Genomic DNA, 20,197 nt, shown 5'->3' with positions numbered 1-20,197 from the left:
TATACAGAAACTTGCTACACAAAACAAATTTCCTTTAAAAATTTTAAATCAATTATACAATAGGATTATTCAACGGACTTTTGACTGATCATGTTTACAAAGCAATTCCTTTTAATTCCCTTACTTATAAAGCTAAACATATTTTTCCAAAATTTGGTATTGTTTTGGCCTACATTAATAATAACTAATAACACTATTCTTAATTTACTTTCTCTCTAATTACCATGAGAAACGAGATTCTATGAGAGAATGTGGAGTTTATTCTATTGATTGTTCGGATTGTGACTCATTATATACAGGGTGTACAAAAAGTATGGAATAATGGTTCAATGGCCCATGACTTCAACTTATATTAAAAAAAGTTTTAAATAAAAGTTACTTGAAACTATTTTCCGCATATCTTGGCGTAGAAATAAAATAAAAATGATGACGGCAGTCTGTTTTTGAAATAGAACATCCTGTATATTTTAAGGTTTTTGGATTCCTTTTGACAAGGTGTTGCAAAATGCCATACGATTTTAATGCTTTAAACTGCATAGTTTTCGAGATATTCATTCGAGACATTCTTCCATTCTTGTTAAGTCTAAGATTACCACCTCAAAAAGTGAAAATAATCGATTGAGTTTAACGATTAATATCTCAAAAACTGCGAGATATTTTAAAAAGCGGTCTTTTTCATTGAAAAGTGTGTAATGGTCTTTATATATGGTGATAACTTCATAGTGATTAATAAAACAATATATTTTTGTCGATTTTTTGAAAATAATAAAAAAATTATTAATCGAAAAAGATGAGAATATTATAGTTGTGTTGAAACATTTTTATCTCAAGAATGAAAAGGTGCTTTTAAAAACAGACACTTCCATTAAAAAGCTGACATATTTTTGTATCATTCCTGAAAATTTCATTACGATATCTTATCAAATTGATTTTCTACGACTTTTTTAAACCGAGCGAAAATTTAGATTAACCTCAAAAATGAAAAAAATTAATTGGTTGAGTTTAACAATTGATATCTCAAAAACTAAAAGATATTTTGAGAAGTGTTTTCTACATTGATGCATCTGAGAACAAAAGTGTTAGAGAGCAATGTGTAAGGGTAAAATTTACTACAACTCTTGAACTTCTAAAAGATTTTGCTGTATCATGCTTGGAATACCGATTTTTTCCATTAGCAACTTGTAAAACTACCAACTCTTCTAATTTTCATATTTTCAAATATTTCTCCACATTTATGCATCTGAGAGCAAAAGTGTTAGGAAACAACGTGTAAAGTGTAAAATTTGCTACAACTTTTGTTCTAGAAGCTTTTCTGTATCATGCTTGGAATACCGATTACTTCATTCTCGTTCTTCTTCTAGTCTTTCCAGAACTTCTAGAACTAACACAAAATCTAGTACTAGAAGCATTCGGGTTTAGCCGTCTTGAGAGACGTGCGGCTAAATCCGAATGTTTCTAGTTCTAGGTCGTGCGTTAGTTCTAGTGATAGTATAAAACTAGAACTAACACTAGACTTAGAACTAGAAACATTTGGGTTTAGCCGTGCGTCTCTTAATACGGCTAAACATAGTTTTAGACTAACACTATCACTAGAACTAACACAAGACCTAAAACTAGAATCATTTGGGTTTAGCCATCTCCAGAGACGTGCGGCTAAATCCGAATGTTTCTAGTTCTCGGTCTAGTGTTAGTTCTAGTTTTGCACTAGCACTATCACTAAAACTAACACAAGACCTAAAACTAGAATCATTTGGGTTTAGCCGTCTTGAGAGACGTGCGGCTAAACCCGAATGATTCTAGTTCTAGGTCTTGTGTTAGTTCTAGTGATAGTGGTAGTGTAAAACTAAAACTCACATTAGACCTAGAACTCGAATCATTCGGGTTTAGCCATCTCCAGAGACGTGCGGCTAAATCCGAATGTTTCTAGTTCTCGGTCTAGTGTTAGTTCTAGTTTTGCACTAGCACTATCACTAAAACTAACACAAGACCTAAAACTAGAATCATTTGGGTTTAGCCGTCTTGAGAGACGTGCGGCTAAACCCGAATGATTCTAGTTCTAGGTCTTGTGTTAGTTCTAGTGATAGTGGTAGTGTAAAACTAAAACTCACATTAGACCTAGAACTCGAATCATTCGGATTTAGCCATCTCCAGAGACGTGCGGCTAAATCCGAATGTTTCTAGTTCTTGGTCTAGTGTTAGTTCTAGTTTTACACTGCCACTATCACTAGAACTAACACAAGACCTAGAACTAGAAACATTCGGGTTTAGTTGTCTTGAGAGACGTGCGGCTAAACCCGAATGATTCTAGTTCTCGGTCTAGTGTTAGTTCTAGTTTTGCACTAGCACTATCACTAGCACTAACACCAGACCTAGAACTAGAATCATTCGGGTTTAGCCGTCTTGAGAGACGTGCGGCTAAATCCGAATGTTTCTAGTTCTAGGTCGTGCGTTAGTTCTAGTGATAGTATAAAACTAGAACTAACACTAGTTTTAATCGTTAATCAGCGCTAGATTGTTGTATATTTTTATTGAACTAAAATAGAACTAACACTAGACTTAGAACTAGAAACATTTGGGTTTAGCCGTCTTAAGAGACGCCCGGCTAAACCCGAATGATTCTAGTTTTAATTATTATTGAACACTAGATTATTGTATACTTATATTTAAAGGGATTTATGAACAACACAAAGATTTTATTACACTATTAACCTAAATACCGTTCATAAGATACATTGAGGTTATGAAGCATGATTGAGACTCTTGTTGGAGTTCTTTTTAGTTAAGGTGTTTGTCCTGTAAATAGCCAGATTGTAAAGTTATATGTTTCCTAACGGATCGTATACTGTTACCTTTAACGTTTAGTTACGAGATTGATCACCGTGGAATTTAGGTACCCAATTTTTTCACTATTAGATAATAACGCATAAAAATCGACGATTTAAAATAATTCCCACATAAATTAGCGTTAATTTAATTTGCATGTTCAACTCTTAACTAATTCTTAACAATTTGTACAGAAGGAAATCTACAAAATTAATGAAGCGAATAATATGTGTATGCTGCAATGAGTATACATACCTTTTAACTTTACATATCTACAGCTTTAATCAATTGGGAGCTTTTCCAAGAGGCATAATTATTGCAAACCGTTAATTATTTGTGTATGTGATAATTACAGTTTTAAAGAAATTGCATTAACGTTTTAATTAGGGGCAGAAATAATGATTTCGAACGTTCGAATTGGTTCGGTTGTCAATTAACAGGAAATTAATTACAATTTTTCCACTCAAAATTTTAACTATTTCTTATGCAATCTTCACTCTGTAAACTATCGAAGTGTGTAATTATGTGCTCAAACGAGAAATTCATTCAGCTTGAAATACAAAACCGCCTCAAGCGGTAATTTTGCAAAGTTACGACATTGTTTCATGCAGAGTGAAATGTTTATGAACGCTTCTATGGTCCGTTTATAATCTTATTGTGTATTTCGTCAAAATCCAGTTGGAATTGTTTCAAAAATCTTGATTCCGTTTATTTGTGGGAATAAAAATTTGATGTGGCAATGAAATAATGAAGAAATCACGATCATTATTATTATATTAGTATTTCCCGTGTGAATGCACGTACACGTTCAATGCTATTATCCTGAATGGCGCTGACCATAACCATAAATATCCTTCATATAGGATAGAGTAAAAAGCAAGAACTGGTTTTCTCGTTTTGAAATCTTACACCGGTAACCACCAAAAAGGATTGTAATGGAAACATAAATTTTATAAGTTTTAACAATTTTATAACTCAATTTAAAATCCTTTTTTTATTTAACAGCTACTTTAATATCTTAATGATTTTGTTAATTGGGGGTTTAAAAACTTTTTCTTACCGGTGTTTGCGATCAAATTTTGATCCAGCTTTCCTTTCGCAGCAATAGAAAACCACAACACGCCAATTTTTCTTTTTTTTTTTAATAATAGAGTCGTCGTCCGAAGTTTTTACAACAATTACAAAGTTCAAAAGCACAAAAAAAGAACGATTATTTTTGTAAATTCAATAATCATCACCGCACCTTTCGCGTTTTCGTTTAAACATCGTAACAATCGTCTCTCGGAGATCGTTTTGATACACCTGGCTTTTAAAGTAACAGGTTGAAAATGTAAAGATCAAGCCGACCGAAGAGATGATAGTCTCCGGGTTGGAACGTTCGGCTTTTAACGGAATCGTTCGACTCCGGTCGGCGAACATTCCAATGGGGCATTATTTAAACTCGCTGAAGCCGATTTTTTTTTCTTTCAATGGCAAACATGGGACCTATTGTGATTTCTATTGTGGCTTCGAGTGGGTGTGTTGTCGTGTTCTATCGACAGGAGGGCGAACAAAATTAACTTTGACTGACATAAAATATTATTGTTCCAAAACTATCTTTGCGAAACTTTGTTTAATTTAAACACCATTTCATTTGAAATTCTAATGTTATCATTATTGAAACAGTTTATATTTTCTACTAATTACCACTTGTATTAATTGAGTTATGTATCAATTAGTGTTACTTCATTTGAAACGATTACAATTTAAAATTTATTTAAAAATTTCATTTTAATCCACACCTAGGAATTTAATTGAATGTGTAATTGAGGAAGCTGGGCATTGAGAAAACAACAACCGCAACAAAAAATGATACAAAAAAAATCCGGGTTTCTTTCCATCAACTTGTATGCATACAGAAACTCATTAATCTGATGGCGCGGAAAGACGGTTCGAGTTTAATTGAAATACCTGCCCCATTCATCAAGACGGAAACTTTTGCGATTTACATCGAGCGTTGACGTTGTGGATTAACGCTTTTTTAAAACGAAATTTTATTTTGTTTTAGGCAAAACTAATTTCACACAATTTTTGCTTGTTGACCTTGTAGATACCCAAATGACGTCATGTCCACAATGTTGTTTATGTAAACAAATTACAAATCGATATATAACAACCGGTTGTGTTGTCAAGTATCAAATATTTACTTTAAACAAGAATGTGTATTAAACATAAATAAAAATTTGATGTAGATAACAAAAATAAATAAGACAACATCATCAAACGGTAAAATTTTTTGAAATAACGAAAACATCTTGGAAAAATCTGAATTTGTACTTAATGGATGGATCTAAAATATATCTAATAACTTAAAAACTGCAATTTCCATTTTATCCTTTTTGGCCTCTCTTTGCTTTCTGTTTTATATAAATAGGTCTAAACATGCAAAATGATACCAAAATAAAATGCCGAGAAGCCTAAAACGAAAGATATGATAGCTCTATACTGCCAGGGACTATACAGGATGGTCCATTTAACGTGAGACAAGCGATTATCTCGAAAACGGTTCATTTTACATAAAAATGAACCAAATGATGCGTTGGGGGAAACCATATGGCGATAACCTTGACCTTATTTTCAAGGTTATATGAAGGTTACGGCCAATTTTTTAAATGGCACCCTATACAGGTGAGTTTTTTATTTAAGCAATAATTTTTGAGTTATGACACAAACTTGTAATTTTCTAATGGAAACCATAGTTGGCCATGACTTTATGAAAAAGGCCTTTTCTCAACGAATCTAATAATATACCGCTTGGCATAGATATTTTTATTAATAAATAAATTATAAACCTTTTATTCTTTTAATTGGAAAACTGTTCAGGTAGTATGCTATGGAAACAATTGATAGATACGTTTGCAAACGTAAGTTTCCATGATTTCGTACCGCTAGCTTATTAAGTGGTGGTGCCCCATCGTGTTGAAACCATTTAACATGTTGACAGCCACGAGAAGCACCAGTTGACTCTCATGCCTATTTAATTTTAAAATTGTTCCGGCCAGAATGGATAGACTTTTAGTGACTATTGCGGCAGTCACTAATAACAATAATAATAACGACAATAAAATAAAGATAAAACTAAATTTGCATAAAAACTGCTTGGCAACAAATTCTGAAATCATTCCATTGTCATTAAATCACAGATACTCTAAGTGTGGCAGAAAATGTCGAAATGATTTTTATTTATGGAGAAAGTGGCAGAAAAGTTGCTAATAGTATAGTTTTGTATCGAGAACGTTTTCCTGATCAAAATACGCCTTCGAGAAGTACCTTTTACAGAGTTATGAATGATTTCACTAACCCTGGAAATGTGGAATCAAGAAAAAGAACTCGGCGAGCAACTATAACTACGGAAGAAAAGGAAATTGCGGTATTAGCTAGCATTATTAGCCTCCCTAAGGATAATGTTTAACGCGAAGTACCGACTACGCCAGAAAACATGAAAGAGCGGATAAGAAATGTATGCAGAAATAGTAGCCAAGAAAACCTTTTAAGATGTAAAGAAAGCTTTTGTATACTTACTTAAAATCATGGTCTTGATAAAGAAAATAGCTGCAGAACAATTTAATGTAACCCAAAGGGCGATGAAACAAGCAATGCTATTAGTCACTTTGAGAGACAAAATTGGAAATAGTAACATTCGCGAAGAACACAAGTGACAGATGTTATGTGTCGAGTTATGTGGCAAAAGAAAATACAGAAAAATGGACACAAAGAATAACCTTTGGTGGTGATGAAAAACTAGAGGTGCAGGAAGACCACAAAAGAGGTGGAACGAAGATGTGAAGGGTGTGACCGAGATAAAATGGATAAGAACAGCAAAAGACAAAAATAAATGGAGACATTTGGAAAAGGCCTATGTCCAGAAGCGGTACCACCAATGGTTTTTGTTAAAATTGAACAAACAATGCAAAAAGTAACACAATGAAAGTCTATATACAATGCACTTGAGTTAAAGAAATCAAATAGGAGTTGCATAAAGTAGCTGGCATACCTTTTTGGATGTGATAGTCGGGCAAAAATTTGAAGGAAATGAATCACGGCGATGGAGTTGAAAAATTTGGTACCAACTGTAAAGTACGTCAGAGGTAGTATAGTAATATAAAAGTATTTTAGAACAAAATTTGAAGCCATCAAGCTTGGCCCTCGAGGATAGCTGTATATTCCAGCAAGACAATGACCCCAAGCATAGCGCAAACCTGATCAAACATTGGTTGCTATATTATGCAACTGCTTATTTACTCAACCAGTTTGGCAATTATGAGGTTTATACAAAAACCTCATAATTCAATGCTGTATGTAGACTTTTGTCCATCACTGTAGGAATTAAGAAATTTGTTACACATCATCAAACTAAATCAACACAGTTATATGGTTCACTGTTAGCGCAGCTCAAGGTTGGGTTGGGTCAAGCAAGTCGATGCAACCACTAAGTTTCTTCTCTTGAAAGTTAAACACCGTGGAAAAGATGTACACTGAATATGACACAAATTACTAACTATATACTATAAATAATGGCAAACATTCATATAATATTTCCGGACTATAAACCAAATGCAATAAAAGCAACACAACCCAAATAAATCCAAAATGAGCTCAACAAAACGTTGTTTTGGCTAAATTCTTGGAACCAGATTCAGTTTTCAACTTATTTCAACAAACCCAAGAAAAAAGTGGGCCAACCCAACCCGATATTCCTTAATATCCACTAAAACCTCTATATTACGAAGTGGCAGATTCGATCTTGTCAAACCACTACCTATGTCATGAAAAGTCACCAAGGGGATGTCGAACAAATTACAAGTGTTTATTAATCAATATCTGCAAATGCAGGAAATGGCAGAAAAGAAAGAACAGTTGAGATGTCAGCGATTGACTGGAACTTCCAGAGACCACCGAGACGAGGGGGCCTAAGAAAGACTTGAAAATGAAGTGTTGAGGAAAATACAATGAAAGTCGGGAGAGAGTGGGGAGAAGTGAAATACCTTTCTGCCAACCGCATCAAATAGAGAGCTTTTATTGTTGCTCTATGCTCCACCAGGAGTGATAGAAAATAAGAAGAAGAAAAAGTAACATTGCTAATTTAGAAACAGTATTTAGAGTTTTTGAATTTTATTTTTTAACGTCCAAGTTTCTTCATGAAAGGATTAACTTTGTATGGATAAATGAACCGTGTGTTGATTCAAACATGGCGCAATTTGCAACCGCTTCAATCGTTCGCGTCATAAACGGAGTATTTATGGTTTGCGTACGACCTATGGGCTGTTCATCTGATGAATTATGTATGGCAGGGGGCATTACCTTCGGCATTAAAAAGGTGAGCCTCTCCGCGGTACCTTGACCACAAAAACTTTCACTTTTTTTGACTGCAACTTATACAAAAAACAACATTGTTAATTTAAAATCGTTTTATTTAGAAAACAGTAAAAACCTTTTATTTCAGCAAAAAAACTCGTTACACACTCGCCCAAAGCAATTTTTTTCTCATTCTCCTCTTTGAACGAACGTTCAGAGCTCAATTTAAATTTCCTTTCACACGTTTAAAGGCTCGGATTACGTTTAAAGGAGATGGAACCGGAAGGCGAAATCCAAAAGAAAAGTTTTTATAGACCAAAAAATTTAAATAACTCAATTTTCTTTTTTTTGTCTTGTGATAATACGTGATCGAATTCGATGAGAATCCGGTTCGGACTCGTATAGAGTTGAGACGAGGACTTAGACAAACTAAAAATGACAATCGCGCACTTTACGTTCGATGGAATGCATGAAAGCTACAATTAGAGGAAAATGACTCCACATTCCTATCTATACGTGTTTAAGTTACCTTAAGGGTATGGTTTAATTGGCTTTGGATATAAAAAAGTTTCTAGAAAAAGATAAAAAAATAATTATTCAAAAAACGTTTTTGAAATCCAAAATACATAAAATAACGATAAATTATGGGCGATCCTTTCGAGATTATTAAAGAAGAAAACTGTGAGAATGTGATTTAAAATACAATACCCACAAGAAAACGTGTATCGTATAACTAAACACTTTATATACTTTATTTTTTAATTCGGAGGAGTGTTTTAAAATTGAAGCGCCAAAAAGAAGGGTTGATATTGGTCAGTTTTAAGCAAAAATTACTAAATTTAGTGTCTGTTCTAGTTTTAGTACAATAAAAATATACAACATAGTAATAATTTATGCTAACTAGCACTATCTACCACTGCCATTAGAACTAACACTAGATCGAGAATTAGAAACATTCGGATTTAGCCGCACGTCTCTTAAGACGGCTAAACCCGAATGATTCTAGTTCTAGGTCTTGTGTTAGCTCTAGTGATAGTGCTAGTGTAAAACTTTTTATTGAACTAAAACTAGAACTAACACAAGACCGAGAACTAGAAACATTCGGATTTAGCCGCACGTCTCTCAAGACGGCTAAACCCGAATGATTCTAGTTCTAGGTCTGGTGTTAGTGCTAGTGATAGTGCTAGTGCAAAACTAGAACTAACACTAGACCGAGAACTAGAAACATTCGGATTTAGCCGCACGTCTCTCAAGACGGCTAAACCCGAATGATTCTAGTTCTAGGTCTGGTGTTAGTGCTAGTGATAGTGCAAGTGCAAAACTAGAACTAACTAACACTAGACCGAGAACTAGAAACATTCGGATTTAGCCGCACGTCTCTTAAGACGGCTAAACCCGAATGATTCTAGTTCTAGGTCTCGTGTTAGTTCTAGTGATAGTACTAGTGTAAAACTAGAACTAACACTAGACCGAGAACTAGAAACATTCGGATTTAGCCGCACGTCTCTCAAGACGGCTAAACCCGAATGATTCTAGTTCTAGGTCTGGTGTTAGTGCTAGTGATAGTGCAAGTGCAAAACTAGAACTAACTAACACTAGACCGAGAACTAGAAACATTCGGATTTAGCCGCACGTCTCTTAAGACGGCTAAACCCGAATGATTCTAGTTCTAGGTCTTGTGTTAGTTCTAGTGATAGTGCTAGTGTAAAACTAGAACTAACACTAGACCGAGAACTAGAAACATTCGGATTTAGCCGCACGTCTCTCAAGACGGCTAAACCCGAATGATTCTAGTTCTAGGTCTGGTGTTAGTGCTAGTGATAGTGCAAGTGCAAAACTAGAACTAACTAACACTAGACCGAGAACTAGAAACATTCGGATTTAGCCGCACGTCTCTCAAGACGGCTAAACCCGAATGATTCTAGTTCTAGGTCTAGTGTTAGTTCTATCTAGTGATAGTGCTAGTGCAAAACTAGAACTAACACTAGACCGAGAACTAAAAACATTTGGGTTTAGCCGCACGTCTCTCAAGACGGCTAAACCCGAATGATTCTAGTTCTAGGTCTGGTGTTAGTGCTAGTGCAAAACTAGAACTAACACTAGACCGAGAACTAGAAACATTTGGGTTTAGCCGCACGTCTCTCAAGACGGCTGTGACGGGTAAACCCAAATGATTCTAGTTCTAGGTTTTGTGTTAGTTCTACGACAATTTTTGTAAATTATTATAAAGTGTGAAATTGAAACTACTAAAAAACAATTGAATGCAGATTACATTATTAATTCTAATAATAAAACAAGAGCGTCTTGGCAACTAATAAACCGCCTTCAAGGTAAAATTACCACAAGTGGTATAAAGCCAACGGATTTTGAAGCTATAAATGAGCAGTTCTTGAATATTCTGACGCGAATAAATGACTATTTTATAAAGATTTGGCCATGGACCAAGGACAGTAGAATCTAACAGGACTGCTACATTCATTGTTGTGACAACATGCCCGCAAACTACGTCATACCATTTGCCACGCCCAGCTCTATGCGTTTGCTGTGTATTTTTAGAGGTTATATCGTAGACGTATTCATATTGTTTTTGAAGTTTTATTTTTTTAGACGTATTAAAGCCTATCATGCAACGTCTAGATCTCAAAAAAAAACACAGTAAACGCATAGTACTCAATGACAGTTAACAGGGCGTGGCAAATAGTGTGACGTAGAGTGCGGGCAACCAACCCGTGGTGGGCTACAAAAATATAATGCATGTAGCAGTCCTGTTAGATTCTACTGTCCTTGGATTTGGTAAAATATTGATAACAATGAATATTTAGGTCACCACCTGGTCACCACCTAAATATTCACTATCGTCAGTGGGCCACACTTTCTCATTATACTTAACACAACGGCAACGGGTGAAGATTAAATACCTACGAGCGTGGTAAAGCATTCTGCAAGGTACTTGGTTAAACCGCCAACCCATTTAATAAACACATCCTTCACTGACGGCCATTTTCCGGATGAGTTAAAAAAGACAGTAATATCGTCCAATAGCACTCATATCGAATCTTGCAGAAATTTATGAGAAGCTTGTACACAACAGAATTATAAATTATTTAAACAAATATAATATATTGCACGAGAATCAAAATGGTTTTCGGAAGGGAAGATCCACCGAATTCGCGATGTTTCAACTGTTGGAAAATATTATCTTGGGATTAAATGAAAAACAGGCCACAACAGCATTGTTCATGGATCTTACAAAAGTCTTTGATAGTGTACAGAATTTAATCCTTTTGACCAAGTTGGAGAGACTTGGCTTTAGAGGTGTTAGCTTGTCATGGATGAAATCCTATCTAACAGGGAGGTTACAATGTGTAGTTGCCCACAGTGAACAAGGAACAGAAATAAGATCAGCTTGGAGGGAAGTCAAGCTTGGAGTACCTCAGGGTTCAAGGTGAGGTGTAGCACTGATTATGAAATGCGGAAATCACTTATTGTGGATCTGAATAAACTTGCGGATTGGTTTGAAGCGCACAACATAAAATTAAGTACAAGAAAAAACGAAAATTATTAACTATCACTTATGCTCTGACCAGATCAAGGTGAGGTATCGGGATACTGAGATTGCAAGTGTTGAAGAGATTTCGTTTCTGGGTTGGAAAATGGATCCTATTGATCATATTGATTTCCTTGCTGGCAGGATCAGTCATTTCTTATATGCTATTCGGATTATTTCGAAATCAGCTGACATTGAAGCAGCATTAAATGCCTATTATGCATACGTTTATTCCTTGCTAAGATATGGAGTTGTCTTTTGGAACCGTAGTGTTGGTATGGATAAAATTTTCATACTACATAAGGGGTGTCTAAGAGCAATCTTTGGTCTAAAAAATACTGATAGCTGTAGAAGTTACTTTAAAGGCTATAAAATAACTACCTTGTATGGAATTTATATTCTGGAATGTGAAAAAATATGAAATATCACATCCTCGAGACACACGCGGGAAGGTGACCTGCTATTTGGTGCCACCAAAAACGCACCTTACTAAGATTCAGAAGACGGTTCTGTACTAGAGTATCAAGATCTACAATCACATTTCGGAGGGTACAAGGATCCTGCCACGACATGTTTTGACATGTTTTTCCAATTTAATGTTTGAATTTAATTTGTATTATATTACAATGTAATTATTGTTAAATTGACGCACTCTACACATTTTTTGTAATTTTTTATTATTAACTAACACTAGAGCGAGAACTAGATACTTTCGGATTTAGCCGCATGTCTATCAAGACGGCTAAACCCGAATGTTGCTAGTTCTCGGTCTAGTGTTAGTTCTAGTGATAGTGCTAGTGTAAAACTAGAACTAACACAAGACCTACAATTAGAATCATTCGGGTTTAGCCGCACGTCTCTCAAGACGGCTAAACCCGAATGCTTCTAATTGTAGGTCTACGTTCTAGGCTAGTGTAAAACTAGAACTAACACTAAACCCATAACTAGAAATATTCGGTTTTAAAACTCCCGCCAAAAAAAAATCTTTAAAAAATTACACTGTGTAAACGTGACTTTTCATTTTACTCCTCCGAATTAAAAAAATAGAGTATAGTAAAGATAAAAAGACGTGTTTATGTGGAGGAAGTCTTGGACCAATTAATACAGGATTGACTTATTAGATTCAACATCCTTAATGGTCGCCGCGAAACATAAATGCGAAACTATCTATCGTTCCCGATGCGGTTAATTACTACTATTAGTCGCCACACCCAACTGATGAATTCACCTCGCGTTATGTGTTAAGTTTAAATACCGCTTATCTGGAAATCGTAAATTACTCGGAGAGCATAATTAATCATCCTAAAAAATATTTACCTGCTTGTTTGGGTAATAAAGGAATGGGTGCGAAAATAAGCGGTCCTCTTGGCGGAACCGGAGGAGCATCTTCTTCTTGTATTTCCGGTCGTTGTCCAATTAACCACGATTTCTGCAGAAATAATTAAAAATTAATTAAAAAGGAAAACTTGTAACTAAGGAATTTCAATTTTGTTGTTATCAAAATCAAGGTAATTAAGTTAAATACTTTTTTTGAGTATAAATAAGAATTACTTTTTTAGAATCATCACTTCTTTGCTATTCGTTTTTGTGAATACATCAATACCATGAATTCGTTTGTAAGTATTAAATTAATTTTATCGTTTTATTTTAATTAAAAAAAATTTTTGTAGATGATCATCATTGCTTTAGCTTCTTTGGCTTCCTCAGCTTTAGCTTTACCTTTACCGACGGGTACAAATGTTAATGTTCAACAAAGTACAGATGGTTCGTATACTTTCCATTTCATGGGAATCGATTCCTCAAGGTTAGAAGAAAGGAAACCTGATGGAACCGTCAGCGGTTACTACACCTTCATCGATACAGATGGAATTTCTCATACTATTCATTACTCCTCTGGTCCGAGTGGTTTTATTGCTACCGGCAGTGATATCCCAGCACAAGTTGTTGATTTACCAGAAGTTGCTAATGCCCGATTCGAACATGTTAACTTGGTTCAAAAACTCCGAGCGGAACTCCCACCTCTTGGACAAGATGGTTTGGTGCCTGAGGTTGAACCAGTTCCATTAACCAAAGAAGAATTTTTAGCGGCCGTTTCTCAAGTTTTAGGAAGATCTCATTTGAGTTTTAGCGAAGATACCCCCGAAATAGCTCAGGGTAAATTCGATTTAATAAACGCGCATAAAAAAGCGTTAGGTTTTTAAATTATACATCAAGTCATAGAAAAATTTTTATTAATAAATTAATTTACCTCTCTAATTTCTGGCATTTTACTCAATTTTCCTCCTCCTCCTTCTTGTTGTTGATTAGCCGGCGCCCTATCGATATTAACATTCTTGGTTTGCATTCTAATGCGGAATCTGAAACTCCGATTTGGTCAGTTCGGAGAAGTTCTCCTGGAAAGAAAGAGATACAGAAACCTTATAACGGTACTATGGTGGTCGTAAATTTTAACGACATCGGAAGTTGTGTTAAAGAACCAAGAGGTAAGTTTCTCTTTGGCGTTGGTATATCGCGAAAACTGTGTTGTCAGACACGGTTTAACTTCTTGAATTAATAGCCGTGTTTATTTGGATTCTAAAATAAACCCTAAGGATGTATTTCAGAGCCGGATCGAAAAATTCTATTTAACTCAATATTTATTTACTTACTTGAAGAAATTTTAATCCGGTCCTGATTTAAACATGATGAAGAAGAATTAGTGACGACATCACATTATTAATGGTCAAGATGGGTTATAAATTATTGTCCCAGCTAAGCGATTAAACGCTGGGTTGTATTTCTGGTTGTGTTACGGTGTTTTACATTCAATACCACACATGTTTAAAATGGTACTCTAAATAAATCAATTAATCCCCACTAAAAAGTAATGAGTGCGAATTAAATAAGTTGTACCAATATCTAGATTGATCATGAAAGAGCCTCCTACATAATTCATATTTGAGAATACGACTTAGGAATAACTTCCTGGGTTGGACGATAATAAATCATTATAATTAGCGATCATGAACAGGTCGTTTGTAAAAAAAACAGTGTTATTTAGCGAACTGAGACTGAAATACTTCGCGTTCTTACCATTCATTTAGCAGGCGGAAAACCGCTACATTCGCTAATGAAAATAATGGGATGATGGATTTAAGATTAATTACTCTAACGGAAGTTATGCCTTATACTTTAAAAGAACGAGTGTTTTCTTAATTTAATATCCTATTGTAAGCGTGCCAAATAATTTATGTCTCCTCATATGTAAACGAGGTTATTTATCATTTCTTGCAAACTGTCCCGGAGTGGTTCATAGAATACAATAGATGGTTCTCCATAGGTTGTGACATTCATGAATAATTTTAGTGATAATACGAATTAGGTAGGAGCAATTAATAAAATTCAATAATCACAATTTAATTTTAAATGAGAGAGAGAAAGCGATTTATAACAAAAAAGGTGGTCCAAAATCGACCATAGTCTTTCTGCCCAAGGAAGTTTTTGCTTGAACCTTGATTCTTGAATCAGAGAGTAGTAGGAAAATTGGGTAGTGATGAATAAGTTTTTAAGGAATCAATAGGGAAGTTGATGGCAGCATTATTGGGATTTCGTTTTTGTGATTCAAGAGTGGATTTTGAGGATGTCGGATTCGTGTGGTGAATCTAACAGCAGATCTTCCCGCTATTTCTAAATGGTATAAAGTATCAAATAAAAAAAAATTGTTGCTTTCATCTTCACCTTGATGACATGGTCGCAAAATTTTAATCTTCTGCCTATCGAGATTTCCAAGTATTTGCAAATTGTTAGTTCAGATCAAATTTATCTGGAATAGTAGATATTGCAGCAAAATGAAAGGCCTTGCTGAGGGGAGAATTTGTGGGAGAAGTAGTTTTTTAATCTTACTACTAAGGAGCAGTTGGTCAAAGGAACCTGTTTGCCGAGGATATCTAAAGTCCTCCAGGTGACCCTAGATACCATTTGCGCTTGGTGTAAGGGAGAGAACCTCTCAATAAACCCGCAAAAGACAATTGTTGTGCCCTTCACCAGGAAGCGAAAGTTGGATGGACTAATCCGCCCAACTATCCAAGGTGAAGAAATTCCTTTCTCAAAGGAAGTCAAATATCTAGGAGTAATCCTAGACAAAACCCTGTCATGGAATGGACATTTGCAGGGAGTTTTGCACAAAGCTAGACTATCCTTGTGGACTTGTCGCAGTCTTTGTGGAAAAAGTTGGGGTCTTACCCCTGAAAAACTGTACTGGCTCTATGTGACTGTGGTTAGACCTATGATCACATACGGAGCAGCAGCCTGGTATAGGAAAGTCCGACAGACTTCAGCTATCAGTAAACTTTCACGAATTCAACGAGTAGCTGGATTGGCAATCTCTGGTGCGATAGGCACAACGCCAACTCTAGCAATGGAGGTTCTGCTTGGCCTATCTCCTCTGCATTTGCATATAGAGAAAGTGGCTAGAACAACCATTTACAGATTTAAGCAATATGCTCAAAACTGTTCCGACATGTCCTACCAATGGGCTGCGGAAGACATTATAAGCACTGATACTGTGCTATCAATGCCGTCAGATTTGGCGGTATCACTATCAGTGATTAATGCTCGATACCAGATTGTACTGCCTGAGCGGCAGTCCTGGATCGAAAATGAAAATTCTCTGGTTCGGGCAGATATTTGCTTGTACACAGATGGATCAAAAACGCCTGAAGGGGTAGGAGCAGGAGTATACTGTCAGACACCTCGAATTAAGCAAGCCTACAGCCTGGGTACGTACTGTACTGTATTCCAGGCGGAAGTATTTGCTATTGACATGGGTGCTAAAATCCTTCTTGAAAGAGGGGTGAAGAACATGACAGTACGAATCTTCTCAGACAGTCAAGCCGCTCTCCAGGCGCTGCAAGCCGTGAAAACGGTGTCGGCTCTGGTTAATGATTGTAAGAGAACATTAAACACACTGAGTTGTGATAACAGAGTCTCTCTGATCTGGGTCCCGGGTCACTCTGGTGTTGCTGGCAATGAAGCGGCAGATAAGCTACCACGAGATGGCAGCGCTGAAGCGTTTGTGGGACCGGAACCAGCAGTTGGTGTATCATTTGCGATGGCCAAATATAGGATTGGACTGTGGGCTGAAGAGAGACTTCGCCTACTGTGGACCAGTTCTCCTGGAATGAGACATGCTAAGGTGTTTATTAACATCGCCACTGTCAAACCCGGGAATATTTTGGGACTTGCCCGTAGTAGCATAAAAGTTCTAATGGGTGTTTTTACTGGGCACTGCCGATTAAAAGCACACCTCAACTTGTTGGGTTTAGCCGACGGTGTTGAATGCCGACTATGTGCGGAGGAAGCAGAGACGGTTGAGCATGTTTTATGCCACTGCCCTGCCGTTAACCGTATCAGATTCTCGATTTTTGGGTCGCAGTTTATCTCCTTAAAAGATCTGAATGACCTTTCGCCGAGCAAGGTATTAATGTTCGTTAAGAGCATTGGACTGCACGGTGAAATTTGATAATGATATCTATCGGGGTACAATAGATCCTTAGGGTCGCGGTGCAAGGTTGGTTGGTCCGCCTACCCGATATGTATTCTATGTAATGTAATGTAAGGAGCAGTTGGAAAGGAATTGGTTAAGTAGGTTAAATCCTCGATGCCACACTGAATCGAACACTACCGCAGAATGGCGTTTTCGGAATCATGTCACTTGGAATTTGAAAATCAGCTCTACTAGAGCGTGGGACGTAGATCTACCAAATTGAAATCCAAATTGGTAATTCGGTATTTTATTAGAGACGACTCCCAATAGCTTGTTTTTGATCTTTTCAAGATCTTGCCAATAACTAGAAGAAGGGTGATAGGGCGATAGTTGGATGGGTCAGATAATGATAATTCTTTTTTGGGAACGTTAATTATAAGGAATGATTACCTTTCAAATGATTAAAACCGTTAATGATTAAAATAAATTATTTTTAGCGCCATCTATTTAAAACCGGTTAAAGCGGTTGGAAACAACTCTAGGTAACAGCGGTGTTTCGCGATACTTTCAAAAGATGGCACCGCTGTAGAGTTTGTATAAAGAGTTGTATATACTTAAATTATTTCAAATTTTATTATTATTATTAAATTTACCTCAAGTTTTTCATCACGAATTAATAATTATACTACAATTTCTTGTGTGTGAAGGTTTTCCTTTATTATTTTATTATAAAATCATTACACCATTCTCTCCTTTAACTATTTATTTCTAAATCGTTACAAACGACGTTTCGGGACTATTCCCATCATCAGGTTTAATAATTTTTGTCATCAAACTTTTTCAATTTTATCATCACGCCTACCCATCCCATCACGCCTACACATCACGTCTTTTTCAAAAGACCCGAAACGAGGGGGAATAGTCCCGAAACGTCGTTTGTAATGATTTAGAAATTAATAGTTAAAGGAGGGAATGGTGTAATGATTTTATAATAAAATAATTATACTGCTTTAAAAATGCAAGTTTTTGAATTATTAAACCAAATTATTAAAAGTGTTCCAAAAATTTTATATATACATAAAAATATATGATAAAATGTATAGGGTGTTTCATTTAAAAAAACCTACATACTCTCTGTTACGCTTAAATGAAACACCTGTATTAGTGAAAATAATTTTACGTAATAAAAAGTGGTGAGTTAAACAACTTTTGTATAAAACTTTTTTTTCTTTCTCAAACGGTTTAGCAACTATCATCCGCCGGGATACTAATAACTCACCCTGTATATGTATATAATATCTTTATTTAACCTTTTGTGTCCCAAGAAGTCAAAATGTTTGAAACTTTGTGGCAGAATTAAAATGCTATCAAAATACACTCATTAAAGGCCTTTGGATTCAATTTTAGCAAAATATGACAATCCTCCCATTCCAGGGCGGTAATGGTACTTGAGAGTACCGTCAAGCATTAAAATATACTTTAGTGATGTTGCAGTAAAATATAACATTAATTTTATTTCAACCCAACCTAACCCAACCCATGTATAAAAACTTTTATATCTAATTTAAAAATAATACATTTTTTATTACGTTATCAAAATAAGTAACAATTGGTTTAGCTAAATCACATTATGATATTCAGAAAAACAGTTTTTTCTTTCATTACAACATAAATAAACATTGCACGCAGTACATTTTGAGTGGGGTCTGGATTGAATAGCTTTGGCAGAACAATTTTCCTACCTTCCTCTTTCTTTTTCAAAAGTAATCCAGTGCGAAACACGGCGCCCAAGCCTTACGTCAGTGACAGAATAGCCGTACTTTCGTTTTTTTGGGTGAACTTGCGCTACGACAGTTTCGTGGTCGCAATAAATTTGTATATTTATTTATCAGACCTGTAGCTACAGAACGACGAATATCTAATAGCGTCATCCTTTCCTTTTCATATTTAGAATATATGACAAATGAATTAACGAAGTTCCACCACTGTTGGAACGACAGTTGATTGCGTACACTTGTCGAAGGTGATCGATCATCAACGTCTGAAGGACAGCACACACCAATTTTCGTTCCAATCTTTTGCTTCCTGTTTGCGGTGATCTCTTCTGTTCCATGAAAATTAGAGCAAAATTTTACGCACTTACTGTCCTTCCATTTGTAATAACTTATATCTAAATTTGAGATCCGGTAATCATAATCTCCTTTTTTCATTTATTTATCATTTACCAATCCAGTTGTATCTTTTCACCTAGTTCAGTTTCCGGAAATTTTTCCTGATACACATCAAATTTCTTTATGTACCCTTTCTTGTCTGCTAAGCACCAGAGCTTATAACCCTTTTTTATGGGCTTCATGGGATTGAATAGTTTCATGCTTGACCTCCCTTTGAATTCATCTACAACTAACTGCCTAGTGCCATGATAATAGCTGGAGAACTGATGGTTAAGTGATTCAAAATACGAACGGATCTTGTATAGTTGATCTGTATTGTTCTTAGGAATAATGCTGTTATCGCTGACATGCAGATATGATAAAATCTCCTGAAACCTGTTACGGGTCATTGTTCGTATGACAAGTGGTACACCCAAGTCTTACTCCAGAAGAGTTTATAGCTTGGCAAACTGTGATAACTCATTAAGAAATTTATGTTAAGGAAACACAGGAATTCTTCTTTTTTCAAGTTTTGCGTTTTATTCCTTTGGGAGGCGTACAAATTACTTTGAAAGGTAATATCTTTTATTGCAAGTTGTAAAACGTTCCACTTCTTCATCTTCCAGCATAGATACCTCACTAACACTAGTAATAACAATGTCATGTTCTATATCTGTCTGTCACAAAGTTTTTCAACCTCAACCAAAAGTTTTTCATCAGTCAAAGCTTTGTTCAAGTACGAAAACGTATTTGTATCTGCTTGGCTCATTTTTACATTAATCTGAATATTATCCTGACGGTACTTTTACGTACCAAACACAAAATGTAACTTTTTCGGGAAATAAGAAATGTTTGAAAATGCAATACGTAAACAATACA

At 35.6% G+C, this 20,197-nt stretch overlaps 2 protein-coding genes across 5 annotated transcripts in view; one reads left to right on the top strand and one right to left on the bottom strand.

The window, feature by feature from the left end:
* LOC111418957 (uncharacterized) overlaps positions 1–20,197 on the bottom strand; it is a 58,029-nt gene that overhangs the window by 18,443 nt on the left and 19,389 nt on the right. For 2 of the 4 annotated variants that reach the window (XM_071200650.1, XM_071200651.1), the window contains 2 exons: positions 13,953–14,097; positions 13,022–13,133 (listed from right to left, as the gene is read on the bottom strand). In XM_071200650.1, coding sequence (XP_071056751.1) covers positions 13,022–13,133; positions 13,953–14,048 — 208 coding nt within the window. In that variant the 5' untranslated portion in view covers positions 14,049–14,097. Of the gene's footprint in view, positions 1–3,883; positions 4,149–13,021; positions 13,134–13,952; positions 14,098–14,352; positions 14,812–20,197 lie in introns of those variants that run through there. The other 2 variants (XM_071200652.1, XM_071200656.1) reach the window with 2 other exon arrangements.
* Positions 13,129–13,960, top strand: LOC139432222 (uncharacterized). Its single transcript, XM_071200658.1, has 3 exons — positions 13,129–13,212; positions 13,264–13,320; positions 13,375–13,960. The coding sequence occupies exons 2-3, from the start codon at positions 13,309–13,311 to the stop codon at positions 13,903–13,905; spliced, it is 543 nt and encodes a 180-aa protein (XP_071056759.1). The 5' UTR covers positions 13,129–13,212; positions 13,264–13,308; the 3' UTR covers positions 13,906–13,960.

This window comes from Onthophagus taurus, chromosome 11 (genome assembly GCF_036711975.1).
Source record: "Onthophagus taurus isolate NC chromosome 11, IU_Otau_3.0, whole genome shotgun sequence".
In the NCBI taxonomy this organism is placed as follows: Eukaryota; Metazoa; Arthropoda; class Insecta; order Coleoptera; family Scarabaeidae; genus Onthophagus; species Onthophagus taurus.
Note: the sequence above shows the minus strand (reverse complement) of the source record. Positions and strands in the feature narration are given on the sequence as shown.